The following is a 13,818-nucleotide window of genomic DNA, read 5'->3' on the forward strand; positions in this document are numbered from 1 at the left end:
ACTCCCTGCTTCCTCCCTGGCCCAGCAGTGGTGATAAGGAGGCAGCAGCAACATATCTGACTCCTGGGAAGATGCAACACTCTGGGGCTGAGACCTCAAAATGGAATGAGGCATAGTGCCCTAGGTTTGTAATCCAGCTGGAACCTACTGGGCCTGCTCTTAGAACTGATGCTGCTGCATAGTCTCTAGTCAGCTCCCTGTGTCAGTCTGGTGGCCTGCTTTGGTCAAGGGGCCTCCAACAGCTCTTATAACAATGTCCATGGGGGAAGTGTGGACACTGGGCTCTCTCCTCTGTCCTAAGCCATATGTGGGTGCCTTCCTGTATACCTCCGACTCTGCTGAGTGGATTGCCACACTTCCTTCTCTGTAACTTTGGTTGCCTCCCACCACTTCTCTGTTGATTTCCACAATCAATCTCTTCTAGAAGACTGATTCAAAGGTGAATATCTACTTGCACTTTTCATCCTCTGCATGAGACCAACCAAGTGTAGGCTGGTTCTGTCTTGGCCCCTCTCCCCAAAGTATAAATTTCTTAATAAAAGGCAAATATAAATTTTATGTATTAAGCTTTCCCCTTTCTATGTTTAGGGCTTCTTTTTTTTTTTTTTCCTGTTTTGTTTTTTGAGACAGAGTTTCAAGCTGTCACTCTGGGTAGAGTGCCGTGGTGTCATAGCTCACAGCAACCTTGAACTCTTGAGCTCAAGCAATCCTCTTGCCTCAGTTTTTCTATTTTTAGTAGAGGTGGGTCTCACTTTTTGCTTAGGCTATTCCTTAACTCGTAAGCTCAAGCAATCCACCCACCTCTCCTCCTAGGATGTTTAGGGCTTTTATCAAAACTAAGTTGATTTTTAAGTTGGTTTACCTTTTCCTCAATAAATATTTTTCTCAGAAGTATAAACATTTATATTTTAAAATACAGTTTAGACTATTTATGGCAATGATTCTATACCATCATCAATCTAAAATTAATGAGCACCATCATCTCTTTTGTAATTTTTTTTAACATCATAAGGTAATTGTACTGAAGTTTGGGAAAACGATCAGAGAACAAGAAAAATTCACTAAAACAGAAAATAATTCCCAAGAAGAAATCTCCCCAAAGCTATTTTTATATGCTTATGTGAAATAATGAATTCCTGATTATTTCTGAAAATATGATAGCTTGCCATCCATGATTCTCTTAGAAGGGTTTACTAGTTTCTTATTAATCCCCATAAGATTTCCAAATAGAGAAGTTGCACTCCAATAGAAAAGAGAGCTAGGTATGAATAGCTGGTAAATAAGATAAATGGTCAGAGAAAGAAGAAAGAACAATAAAGAGGAGAAAAGACAAAGAAGTTGCACTTATGAGAATACTCTTCTATTTAAGTAGAGCAGCTTTCTAAAAAATGAAAGCAAATTTAGAATAGGGGTAGGCTGGAAGCCACAATGCATATCATTTTAGAATCTTAGAAAAAAAAAGTAAAAAAAAAAAGAAAGAAAACATAAAGTTAGAAAATTAGTTTTAGGGAAAAAATAATCCTTGTGAAAGATATATAGATTCAAATAATTTAAAGATTGTTTTTCTCAACAACCATAATTCTTTTTTTTTATGTAATTTATTTATTTATTTTTCTTTTTTTTTATTAAATCATAGCTGTGTACATTGATATGATCATGGGGCATCATTCACTAGCTTCACAGACCGTTTACCAAGTTTTCAACAGCCATAATTCTATCACTTTCATATAGTATTTTCATTAAGAATATTCTTAAAACATATTCCATGTTTCCTCTAACTGAGTAGGCCTGATTTCAGTACCTTCCAATTGAAAACATTATCATATTATTTGACAATTACCTTTCGGTCCAACAGGATATTATGAAGAGACAGTGCTCGGTGTACTATACCATGTTTGTTCATATACTGCAAGCCTTGAAGTACCTCGAATGCTATGCACAAAACTTTTGAATAACTACAAAGAAAACAAAAAGTCAAAGATCAATTACAAAGCATATATAGAATGTTTTAAGGAATAAAATATTTTTATTGTACCTCCTTCATTCAGAGAAAAGATATTCTGTACATTTTCTAAAATATCCAATTATGTATAGTTTAAATTTTCTGATTATAACCAATTCCTCGAACTGTTCTTTCCAGGAAGGAACTTTAGCTTTGGTGTTGTGCATATATATATTAAAGTGCAACTGACCTGTGTCAGGTTTGGCTTTGCAAAATTATCAGGAATGTTTCAGATAAATAGGAGAACTAAGTCAGGAAAAATCATCTATTCTGAGCCTCAACCTAAACCTCTAAAAAATAGCTATAATATGTTTTATGGTATGTAGACAATAGCTTATTTTCCACGCCAATCCATAGAGCAACCTCTGATTTATCAAACATTTTCTTTAGTACTTACCCTATCTAAAGCCATTCTCCACACACCTGTTTATTTTTCCCTTCATCTGTCTCTCTTACCATCTGTTCCCATAATTATTTTAAATCAAAAATTATTCATGTAGAAAGTTAAAAATAATATATAAAGTAGGAGAAAAACATTTAAACACAACTACCAATATAAATATTTTGGTACAGATTTCTTTTCTATCCATATTTTTATGTTTAAAAATTGGATCCAACACTAATTTCAGGTGACCACTAATGGTAATTTTTAAAAGAGCTATAAATAATAAGCCAATAGTAGGGATGAAATAAAATCATAAAAATAATTATAGGCATGGAGAGCAAAAGAAAAAAGAACAGAGAGCAAAGAAAAGAAAGAAAGCAACTAATGGATTTTTACCCAGATATATCAATAATTTTTAAAAATGTAAATAGTCTAAAGTGACCAATTAAAAGATATGGACTCTCAGATTTGAAGAGTTAGAATAACTAAACTCAGTTTATGTTATTTGAAGAGTTAGAATAACTAAACTCAGTTTATGAGAAACTCACATTGAACAAAAAATACGTTAGGCTCAGCGCCTATAGCTCAGTAGCTAGGGCGCCAGCCACATACACCAGGGGTGGAGGGTTCAAACCCAGCCCAGGCCTACCAAACAACAATGGCAACAACAACAACAACAACAACAACAACAACAACAAAAAAATACAGCCAGGCATTGTGGTGGGCACCCATAGTCCCAGCTACTTGGGAAGCTGATGCAGGAGAATCGCTCAAGCCCAAGAGTTTCAGGTTGCTTTGAGCTGATGCCACAGCACTCTACCGAGGGCAACACAGTGAGACTCTGTCTCAAAAACAAACAAACAGGCTAAAAGTAAGTGGAAAAATAGAGTAAAAGAGTGGAAAAATAGATTGCTATGGGCTTGGGTAGGGGCATGAGATAGACTGTACTAGTATAAGAAAATGTTGTGTGTGATGGAACTTTTTTATTCTTGATTTTACAGAATTTTGTTTAACTAACTCATTGAACTGTATACTGTATAAAAAGGGTAAATTTTAAGGTATGTAAATTATACCTCAATAAACCTGACTTTAAAAAAATGGGTTGAATATTTAAAAAATAAAAAAGAATTCTTGCAACCTAACTCCCTCCCCTAAATTGAAGCCATTAGAAATAACTATCAATAAAAACTAAAATCTCCCTCCTCCCTCTCATGCAAGTCTGATGTACCAGAGGTAATTTTCCTTAGCAGTTTTTGTTTTCAGTTTTTCTGGTAGTTAGTCTTTTCTTTAATATAATTAACTCTTCACTATAGAAGATATATTTAACTTATTTCTACTGCTTTTCTATTTTTCTTTCCAAATTCCTTATTTGATTAGTTATATTATTTTTACATTATCAGATTTTATCAGTTGGATGAAAGAAACCTGCACACTCTTCTTGAAGGCTAAACAAACAAGTACATAGATAATATGTCATTCTTTCATTAGAAGCGCTAATGAAAAAGCGCTTTAGCAGGGACAATATGTAGTGTGGCTATGGAAGGACTCACTGAAAAGAAGACACTTAACGTAGAAATTCTAAGAAAGTGAGAAAGATATGCAGCTCTCTAAAAAACGTATGATTCAGGCAGAGGGAACAGCGAACAAGTCCTAAAGGCTCAGCAGCTCAAGAAATGGCACCAAGGCCACAGCGCGTATAGGAGAACGCGCAAAGGATGAAGTGGCAGGAGATGAGCTCAGAGAGGTGGCAAGGGGTTAGATCCCAAACGGCATTTAGGCCACTGCAAGGCCTTTGGCTTTCATGGATATACAGAGAGAGGAAGGGAGGGGAGGGGAGGGGAGAGAGGGATCAATCCAGACTATTAATGTCCAGGATCTCTCTCTTCTGTACACTAGTTATTCCTTTTCAATAATACTGCTCTTTAGTTATGGATATATCATTTGGGGGGAGTGTCTCTGAAGACAGTTAGAATGCTTTTAATTCTGGCAACAAAAAGAGTGTTATTTTCATTTCTCTGTGGTGAATCCTCCCTCTCTGCCCTTATTTCCAGGCTCTGTTTTTCTCATTTTTCTCCCCCTCAAATATCTGATGATCCAATTTCTGATTGTTGGTCATATTTTAAATAAAGCAGTAAGCTGATGTTCCTCATGATGTAAAAAAGAAGAAATGAAGGTTACTATTTAGAAATAATGCGATTTAAACTGACCTATGAACTATTCCTCTTTATCAAATAATTGGCATTACTGTGCCTTTTCAGTCTTAAGCAAATAGGGAATGTGTAAAACAAGCAAAATTTGTGACGAAGAGAGCCTTCATCTTAAAAATAAGCCCAATCCATTGTATAAATGGCAAAATCCCAGACTTAAACAAATTTCATTTGTAACCTATCAGTAATTACAGGGAGAAGGGCTTTAAGTAAAAGCACAATGACACTGAAATATGTGCACATGAAAAGAGCAAACCCTTCTCCCTTGGGATTAAAAAAATATAAACCTAGTTTTATGAGCTCATTTGACTCTATAAGTCAACCTTAAGGTAACATCTCTTGTTCTTAGTGTCTCTGTCTCATACACACATATACACTTTTCATGGAATCTTAAAAATTGACGCTATACTTAGCTGTGACACTAGAGGGCCTCAGCTGCATACTACTTCAATACAAATATGTTTTCTTACAAAATTAAAACCAAACCTTTAAGGTCATTTTCTGAAAACTGTTGAACACAGAGGACTGCATGTTCTACTTTCAATACTGGGCTTTTGCTAATTGATTATAAGATAATAGAAAGCAGTCCTCATGTTAAAAAGCACAATCATTAATAATGAGCTGATGAATACATGTAAGAAAAGAATTTTAGGGCAGCGCCTGTGGCTCAGTGAGTAGGGCGCCGGCCCCATATGCTGAGGGTGGTGGGTTCAAACCCAGCCCCAGCCAAACTGCAACAACAAAAAAATAGTTGGGCCTTGTGGCTGGCACCTGTAGTCCCAGCTGCTCGGGAGGCTGAGGCAAGAGAATCACATAAGCCCAAGAGCTGGAGGTTGCTGTGAGCCGTGTGACACCACGGCACTCTACCGAGGGCAGTAAAGTGAGACTCTGTCTCTACAAAAAAAAAAAAAAAAAAAAGAAAAGAATTTAAAAAAATTCAAACATAAGGAAAACTGAAGTTGGCTAGGTGCCTGTAGCCCAGTGGCTAGGGTGCCAGCCACATACACTGGTGCTGGCAGGTTTGAATCCAGCCCGGGCCTACCAAACAATGACAACTACAACCAAAAAATAGCTAGGCATTGTGGCAGGTGCCTGTAGTCCCAGCTACTTGGGAGGCTGAGGCAAGAGAATCGCTTAAGCCCAAGAGTCTGAAGTTGCTGTGAGCTGTGACGCCACAGCACTCTACCCAGGGTGACATAGTGAGACTCTATCTCAACAAAAAAAAAAAAACAAAACAAAACTGAAGTTGATGACATGGTCTTTCTTAGATTACTCAAGACTACACGTCAGTTATAGTTAATGGACTCAGTAAGAATCAGTAAATCAAATTTGCTTTTCTGCCTTTTTATACTTTTATAATTTAATTTTAAGTTATAAAGAAGAAAAATTAATGCTATTTTATATAATGAGAAGAATTGATACTTGCAGAATTTTTTATACATACTTTGTTTTCAAAGCTATATTCTTTAATATTGCCAAGAACTTTGACCATGGAATCTTTAGCAGCTAATGTAATTACAATGCAACAGGAGGTAAGAGCTAACATGTTACGCTTTAAATGATTATGGATGCTAAAAAGGAGATTTAAGATTAAGAAAATGGGAGTCACACAATTTTTTTTAAAAAACTAGCAACACACAATATGACTCTACACAATTTTCAAGTCAGAGTCTTGTTAAAAGAGCAAAGTCATCACTAACATGAAAAATGTAAATTATACTTCAAGTCAGGAAATATTCTATTTCTTTTGAAATTTTCAGTCACTCTTGCTTTTCAGGGACCAGGCAGCTAGCATGTACTTCATCACCACTGTACTTGACAAATGAACATCTAAGACTCCTTAGCTATTACTAAGACATACATGACCAAAAAATAGCTTTTGAATTAATATGATTTATATTTTCTAACAGAGCAAGAACACATTTTAAAGTATTCTCATTCCCACTCAGAGACATCAATGGAGTGACTATTTATTGCTTGGTACTTGCACTTTTAGGTCCCCTGAATACCAAGAGGAAGAATCAACGTTCACAATCAAGAAGCCTATGGCCTACATTAGAAAGATAGATTCATAAACTGACCATTTCAATACAAGCAATTAGGCTCGTACATGAGACTTATTTATCCTTTCCCTTTGTCTTTGGAGGAAAATAAAACATGAAAATTTATAATTATATTGGTAAGACCTAAAAAAATCACAAATCTTGGGAAAGTAAGATTAAAAATTAAAGAGAAAAACCATCACCACCACCACCACCATCACCCAAACTTCATAGTTTCTAGTTATAAGTTAATACTGATGTATTTGGCTCAATATGTTTCCAAATCTGTTAGGTTAGTACAATGCCAAATGTATTTTGTTTAGGCCTTTCCAGATGTACTTCAAAGGAAATTTACTGCACATTACTGATTAAATCACCCACAAACCATCTGTAGATGTTGGTTAAAACATCTATGGATCATGGGTTAAGTACACACAGGTTGGCTGACTTCACTTGTTCACAGCCACAGGTTTTCACCTAACCCAAGACAACATTCCCAAATACTGATAGCTTGTCACAATAAGACACTGCTCAATCTGTATTTACTTAACATATCCAGACTTTCAAGAACAAGCTCCCATACTTCTTTGTTTCTCATTCTTGAGGACCTGCTCTTTAATCTCAGCAAGACTTTGGGGCCCCTGTCCTCTCATGCTCCTGTTACCGCTGACAATCAGCCCCTTCTTGACAACCTCCTTTATTCTATATCTATTCTGTGATTTCAATAATATTTTGGCCAAGATCCTTAATGGTTTCTCATTCAATAGCTAGACCCCCTGATAGAACTATACTCCCTTTTCTGTATTCTGATAGTACATAGCTGCAGGGTTTATTAATTTTACAGTAATTATTTCTATATAGATTTGAGTCTCTCACTGTCCCTTTAGCTAAGCATGTATGTACTAACTTATTCAATTATGACTCACTATGCCTATCATAGTGCCTGTAAGCTATGTATTCACTAAACAGAGATCAAATAATAGGTGTTAAATAAATGTATAAAATGATATCACACAATAGTTTAAGAGGTACAGGCAACTAGATTAAATTCTTCACCTGTAATGAAATATCTTGGGAGAATGCATAATTCTCCAGATAATCAAGAAAACAAATTTCTCAAGTTCACACAATGGCTATCCACAAAAAGTTATTCATTTGCTGAAAATACACCTCTCCTACTCTTCATGTAAAGAAAGAAGCAGGATAAATCTGGGTATTGTGCTAAGAAAATAATTTTGTTAATATCTGGGTAAAACTACGGATTAGACTAAGTTTAATAACTCAGATTCCTGTTTGCCTAAAACCATCCGTTTTAAGTATATGCAATCTTTCCAAGAAAAGATGTTATTCGGATTGCAGGGAACAGAGGCCAGGAAAGAGAATGAGAGGTCAGGGTTGCTAAAATAGATTTGGAAGTCATTCATGTATAGGTGGTAACTAAAACCACACATGCTTTTCCTCAGATCCACAATCCATGATATTTCTATAGGCTGTCCCCCAAGCCCAAACACCCTTTGGTCAGCAAACCAAAGGAGGAAATACACTTCTGCATTCTATGAGTTCAAGATGTTCTTTCACCTTGTGAAACGGATCACTCCCACAGATATTTTACTTTTGGTCTAAAACTTTCCTTACTTGGTATTATCCCAGGGTAAAATATTAAGGGGGAGGAAACACAGATGAAATATAGTTAGCTACTGTGTGATTCAGGAAATGGAGAGGAAAATAAAATGCTTACTAATGGTTAATGTTCAGATAATTCTACAAGTGTTTAATCATGGGTTATCTTTAGAGAAACTCTCTTTCTATAATCTCAAGACAAAAGAGCTCAGTGAGTATAACTTTGAAAGGTTCCTCCAGAATCTGGGGAGAGAGTGTTTTCAATGATGAGCTGATGCCTTTTAGGCTTTTGAAACTTATCACTTAATAAATTTTGATGTTTCGTTAAAAACATACAACATTTAGCAGAGCAATTGTTTTTAAAGAAAAGAACCCCAACTGTTTCTGGAATTGAAAATGGAAAAACTTTCACTACTGGGCACATATGTATTAGCCTAAAAGGATACTGATCCTTTCTTAAAGAAACTTAAGAATTCATTTACCACAGATTCAGATGTTTAGAAATAGAAGTTGCAATAATTAATTGGTACCTAAGATTGTTTTGTAGTAAGTATAAAGAAAAAATAAGCCTATCTGCCTCTAAGTTGTGAGACTGGGCATATTTTACAATTTAGTTTTTTTTTTTTTTTGGGAATCACTTTATTTTTTTTTTATTTTTATTTTTTTTATTAAATCATAACTATACAATGATATGATTATGGGGCATCATACACTCACTTCATAAACCATTTGACACATTTTTATCACAGTGGTTAACATAGCCTTTCCGGTGTTATCTCAGTTACTGTGCCAAAACATTTACATTCTACATTTACCAAGTTTCGCAAATACCCCTATAATATGCACCACAGGTGTGGTCCCACCGATTCCCCTCCCTCTACCCCCCCCTTTCCCACTTCCCCCTATTGTTAAGTTGTAGCTGGGTTATAGCTTTCATGTGAGAGTCCCAAATTAGTTTCATAGTAGGGCTGTGTACATTGGGTATTTTTTCTTCCATTCTTGGGATACTTTACTAAGAAGGATATGTTCCAGCTCCATCCATGTAAACACAGTAAGCAGAGCAAGCAGACAGCCCTCAGAATGGGAGAAGATATTTGCAGGGTATATCTCTGACAAAGGTTTAATAACCAGAATCCACAGAGAACTCAAACGCATCAGCAAGAAAAAAACAAGGGATCCCATCGCAGGCTGGGCAAGGGATTTGAAGAGAAACTTCTCTGAAGAAGACAGGCGCACGGCCTTCAGACATATGAAAAAATGCTCATCATCTTTAATCATCAGAGAAATGCAAATCAAAACTACTTTGAGATATCATCTAACTCCAATGAGACTAGCCTATATCACAAAATCTCAAGACCAGAGATGTTGGCGTGGATGCGGAGAAAAGGGAACACTTCTGCACTGCTGGTGGGAATGCAAATTAATACATTCCTTTTGGAAAGATATATGGAGAACACTCAGAGATCTAAAAATAGATCTGCCATTCAATCCTGTAATTCCTCTGCTGGGCATATACCCAGAAGACCAAAAATCACAACATAACAAAGATATTTGTACCAGAATGTTTATTGCAGCCCAATTCATAATAGCTAAGTCATGGAAAAAGCCCAAGTGCCCATCGATCCACGAATGGATTAATAAATTGTGGTATATGTATACCATGGAATACTATGCAGCCTTAAAGAAAGATATTTTACAATTTAGCTTTCACACCAAAACAATCAGAGTTGTATGCTATAAATCTGGAATATAACCAATTCTCAATGGAATACAATAAATTGTAAAATTAACTTCCAACTGCAAATTAACTTCCAAAATTAATTACAAGTTATCTAGTATTAACTTGAATACTAGATAATTTTTCTTCTCGGCAAAAGATTACTTTGATAGGGCCACACCTGTGGCTCAGTGAGTAGAGCACTGGCCCCATATATGGAGGGTGGTGGATTCAAACCCAGCCCCGGCCAAACTGCAACAAAAAAATAGCTGGGCGTTGTGGTAGGTGCCTGTAGTCCAGCTACTTGGGAGGCTGAGGCAAGAGAATCACCTAAACCCAGGAGTTGGAAGTTGCTGTGAGCTGTGACGCCATGGCACTCTACTGAGGGTGATAAAGTGAGACTCTGTCTCTACAAAAAAAAAAAAAAAAAAATTACTTTAATAAGATTAAAAAATATATATAATACATAGTCTAGCTAGTGGTTTGATGTTCAGATTCAAAGCCAGGGGACTCTGTCACTGACTTACTCTGCTTGGAGGGTGCTTCAAAATTCATCCTGCCACGGTTTGCAAATTTATCAAGTGAGAAACATAACACAAACAGGTGCTAAATGGAGATGAATAAGTTACTGGCCCTGCACAGAATCCTGATCATCTTACAAGAAAAACAAACCAAAGGCCCAAGTCACCCTCAATAAAACCAGGGTCTTTATTAAAATATATTATACTATTTCATTACATTTGTATACGCATTCTATAGATTAAGAAAGATTGCAAACTGGGCTCTCCAACTATTCTTCTGACATAATAAAATCAGAATAGTTTTCTAATTTCTCTGTAAGAACAAAAATCACCATTTGATAAGCAGGGTTGAAGAATCTAAGGATTAAATCACCGGGTAGTTCCATCCATTAGTGTTTTCTTCTAAGCCAGTGGTTCTCAACCTTCCTAATGCCTCCTAATGCCACGACTCTTTAACACAGTTCCTCATCTTGTGGTGACCCCCAAACATAAAATTATTTTCATTGCTACTTCATAACTGTACTTTTGCTACTGTTACGAATCGTAATGTAAATATCTGATATGCAGGATGTATTTTCATTGTTACAAAGGGGTTGCAACCCACGGGTTGAGAAATGCTGTTCTAAGCACTTTTCCTATCCTGGCACAGACACTTCCAAACCTCTTCATTCGTCATAGTCACTGATACATGGCAGTGCAGACATGGGAAATAAGGCCCATTTCCAATTTCCTCAGCAGCATTTAGGATGTTATAAGAGTATAACTTTTCTCTGAGACAGAAACTATCATGTCATGTATTAGGTTAAATCAATACCCTAGTGGGCGGCACCTGTGACTCAAGGAGTAGGCCCCATATACGGGAGGTGTCAGGTTCAAACCCCAGCCAAAAAAAAAAAAAAAAACTGCAACAAATCTATACCCTAGCTCATTCCAAGTTGTTTTCCTTTCAATTTAAATTAAATTGATCAATATATTGCTGTGTGTAAAAAGGAAAAGAATTTTCTATTACTGTTCATAATTTTGATTTGAGACCAATTCACACGTGTGTTTATCCAATCATCTGTTAATGGACATTTGTTAGATTGTTTCTACCATCTGGTTATTATGATTAATGCTGCCGCTATGAATGTTCTTGTATAAGTACTTGATTGGATATCCATTTTCAGTTCTTTAGGATATATTTCTAAGAATAAATTTCCGGGTCAAATGATAACTATGTTTAGCTTTTCCCCAGCTGTTCCCCAAAGTAACTGTACCTTTTACATTCCCATCAGCAACACACAGGGTACCATTTGCTCCATGTTTTTTTTCTCTAGCATTTACGGTTCTTCATCTTTTGGTTATAGGCTTCCTGGTGCATGTAAGGTGATAGCTCATTGTAGTTTTGATTTACATTTCCCTAATGTGATGGAATAAGGAATGTATTGGTATTTATCACAAGTTCCTGGCATAGAGCATCAGAAACCCTTGAAATTTCCTCAGTGGTAGGCACGTCCGGTTATTCACCATGACTTTTTTCAACCATAACTGAGTATATACTAATTAGGTAATGTATTTGGGGCTCCTAATTTGCTTAGGATGAACAAACATGATAGAAGTTTGGAACTTTTTACTAATTTTCAATCGCTGCTGCAAAAAACTGGGTGGCTTAAAATAACTAATTTATTTCCTCACAGCTCTGGAAGCCAAAATTCCAGGGGGAGGGGGTGCGTTTACAGAGCCGCATTCCCTTTGGGAGCTCCTGGTAAACTCTTTCCTTCTCTTTTCCGCCTTCTGGTGGCTCTTGGCATGCCCTGGCTTTCTTGGCTTGTGAACACGTCACTTCAGTCTCTGCCTCTGTCTTCACATGGACTTCTCTTCTGTGTCTTCTCCATCATGAGTCTCTCATCTATGAGAACACTCGACACTGGATTTTGAGCAGACCTGAATGATCCAGGATGATCTCCTCAAATATAACAATATAACACCTTTTTTTTTTTTTTAAGCTTACAGAATTTTTATTTGTTATGAGGGATTGTGTTTTATGGCAGGAAAAATGGAGTAAATCTTTATTGAAAAAAATTTTATGTCAAAATATTAAGGGGGTACAAAGGTTTTTGTATAACATCTCTTTTTCCAAATAAAGTAGCACTCAGAGTTCCAGGAAGTAGGAAGAAGAACCAAGCTGAAGAGTCAGTCAGAGTAGGTAGCAGGAGAGGCAGGGAAGGTCGGAAATTCAAGGCCTGAGAAACACTGGACCTGCTCTTGCCCCCTCTGAAGATGAAGAAAGAAGGCACAACTCAGAGATGCAGGTGTCTCTAGAAGCAAATGACTCCTGACCAACAGCCAGAAAGGAAACAATAGAACAGTCCTACAATCCCCACGGATTTATACCAATAACCTGAATCCATCTGGAAATGCATTCTCTCTTAGAGCCTCCAGAGTGTATGTAGCTTTGCCCAACCTGTTAATTTCAACCCTGTTATACCCGAAACATAAACCAGTCAAGCCTGTTGGACTTCTGACCTACAGAACTATGAGATAACAAATTTGTGACAATATGTTACAGCAACAAAACACAAAGGATGAATAAAAAAGAAAAAGAAAATCTTTACTCAAACCTTCAGTGAACAAGACCAAGAGCCCTTTGTTTAAAAAGTCATATTACACTTTATACATTGTTGAAAGTGCCTATGAAACCTACTTTACTACCTTCACAGAAAGCAATCTCTTCAGTCCTCAAACTTTCATTGCACACTCCCAAGAACTGCATGTTTTCCTGACTGGTACCTGGTAAACTCCTGGGAATTGTGCTCTTGGAATGTCCTGATAAGAACCTTTTGCCCATTTGAAGCCTTAAATCTCACCCTACCAGCTTGTCTAGATAGTATATGCCAACGACCTGATTTTTATTGAACATCTATGTTCTCTCCAGAGGTTGGTGTAGTCATAGTACAGATACTAATTGCCTATGTGATCAACATCTAATAGAAACCCTTGAAACCTAGGCTCAAGAGGGCTTCCCTAATAGGCAAAACCTTGCACATGTAATCACATTTAGCTGCTGAAGAACAAAGTACATCTTACACAGCTTCCCTGGGAAAGGACTCAGAGAAGCTTGTGCCTGGTTTCCTCCACACTTTGCTCCATAAGCCTTTTCCCTTTGCAGATTTTGCTTTATCTCCTTTGCTGTGATACACCACAACCGTGTGTACACTGATGTCTAAGTCCTGGGAGTGCTTCTAGTGAATCACGACAGCTCCCACTACCCCAGCCACAATGACTTACTAACACAAAAGAGAACACCAGTAATAATATTTGCTGTAACTGTTAACAATTTTCCCA

At 36.7% G+C, this 13,818-nt stretch overlaps 1 protein-coding gene across 1 annotated transcript in view; it reads right to left on the bottom strand.

Moving 5' to 3' along the window:
* The window catches only part of TBCK (TBC1 domain containing kinase), a 209,752-nt gene that overhangs the window by 176,132 nt on the left and 19,802 nt on the right, over positions 1 to 13,818 (bottom strand). The window contains exon 4 of the mRNA XM_053561937.1: positions 1,841 to 1,955. Within this exon, the coding sequence (XP_053417912.1) occupies positions 1,841 to 1,955 (115 nt within the window). The remainder of the gene's footprint in view (positions 1 to 1,840; positions 1,956 to 13,818) is intronic.

The sequence above is a fragment of the Nycticebus coucang genome, chromosome 1 (assembly GCF_027406575.1).
Source record: "Nycticebus coucang isolate mNycCou1 chromosome 1, mNycCou1.pri, whole genome shotgun sequence".
Lineage (NCBI taxonomy): Eukaryota > Metazoa > Chordata > Mammalia > Primates > Lorisidae > Nycticebus > Nycticebus coucang.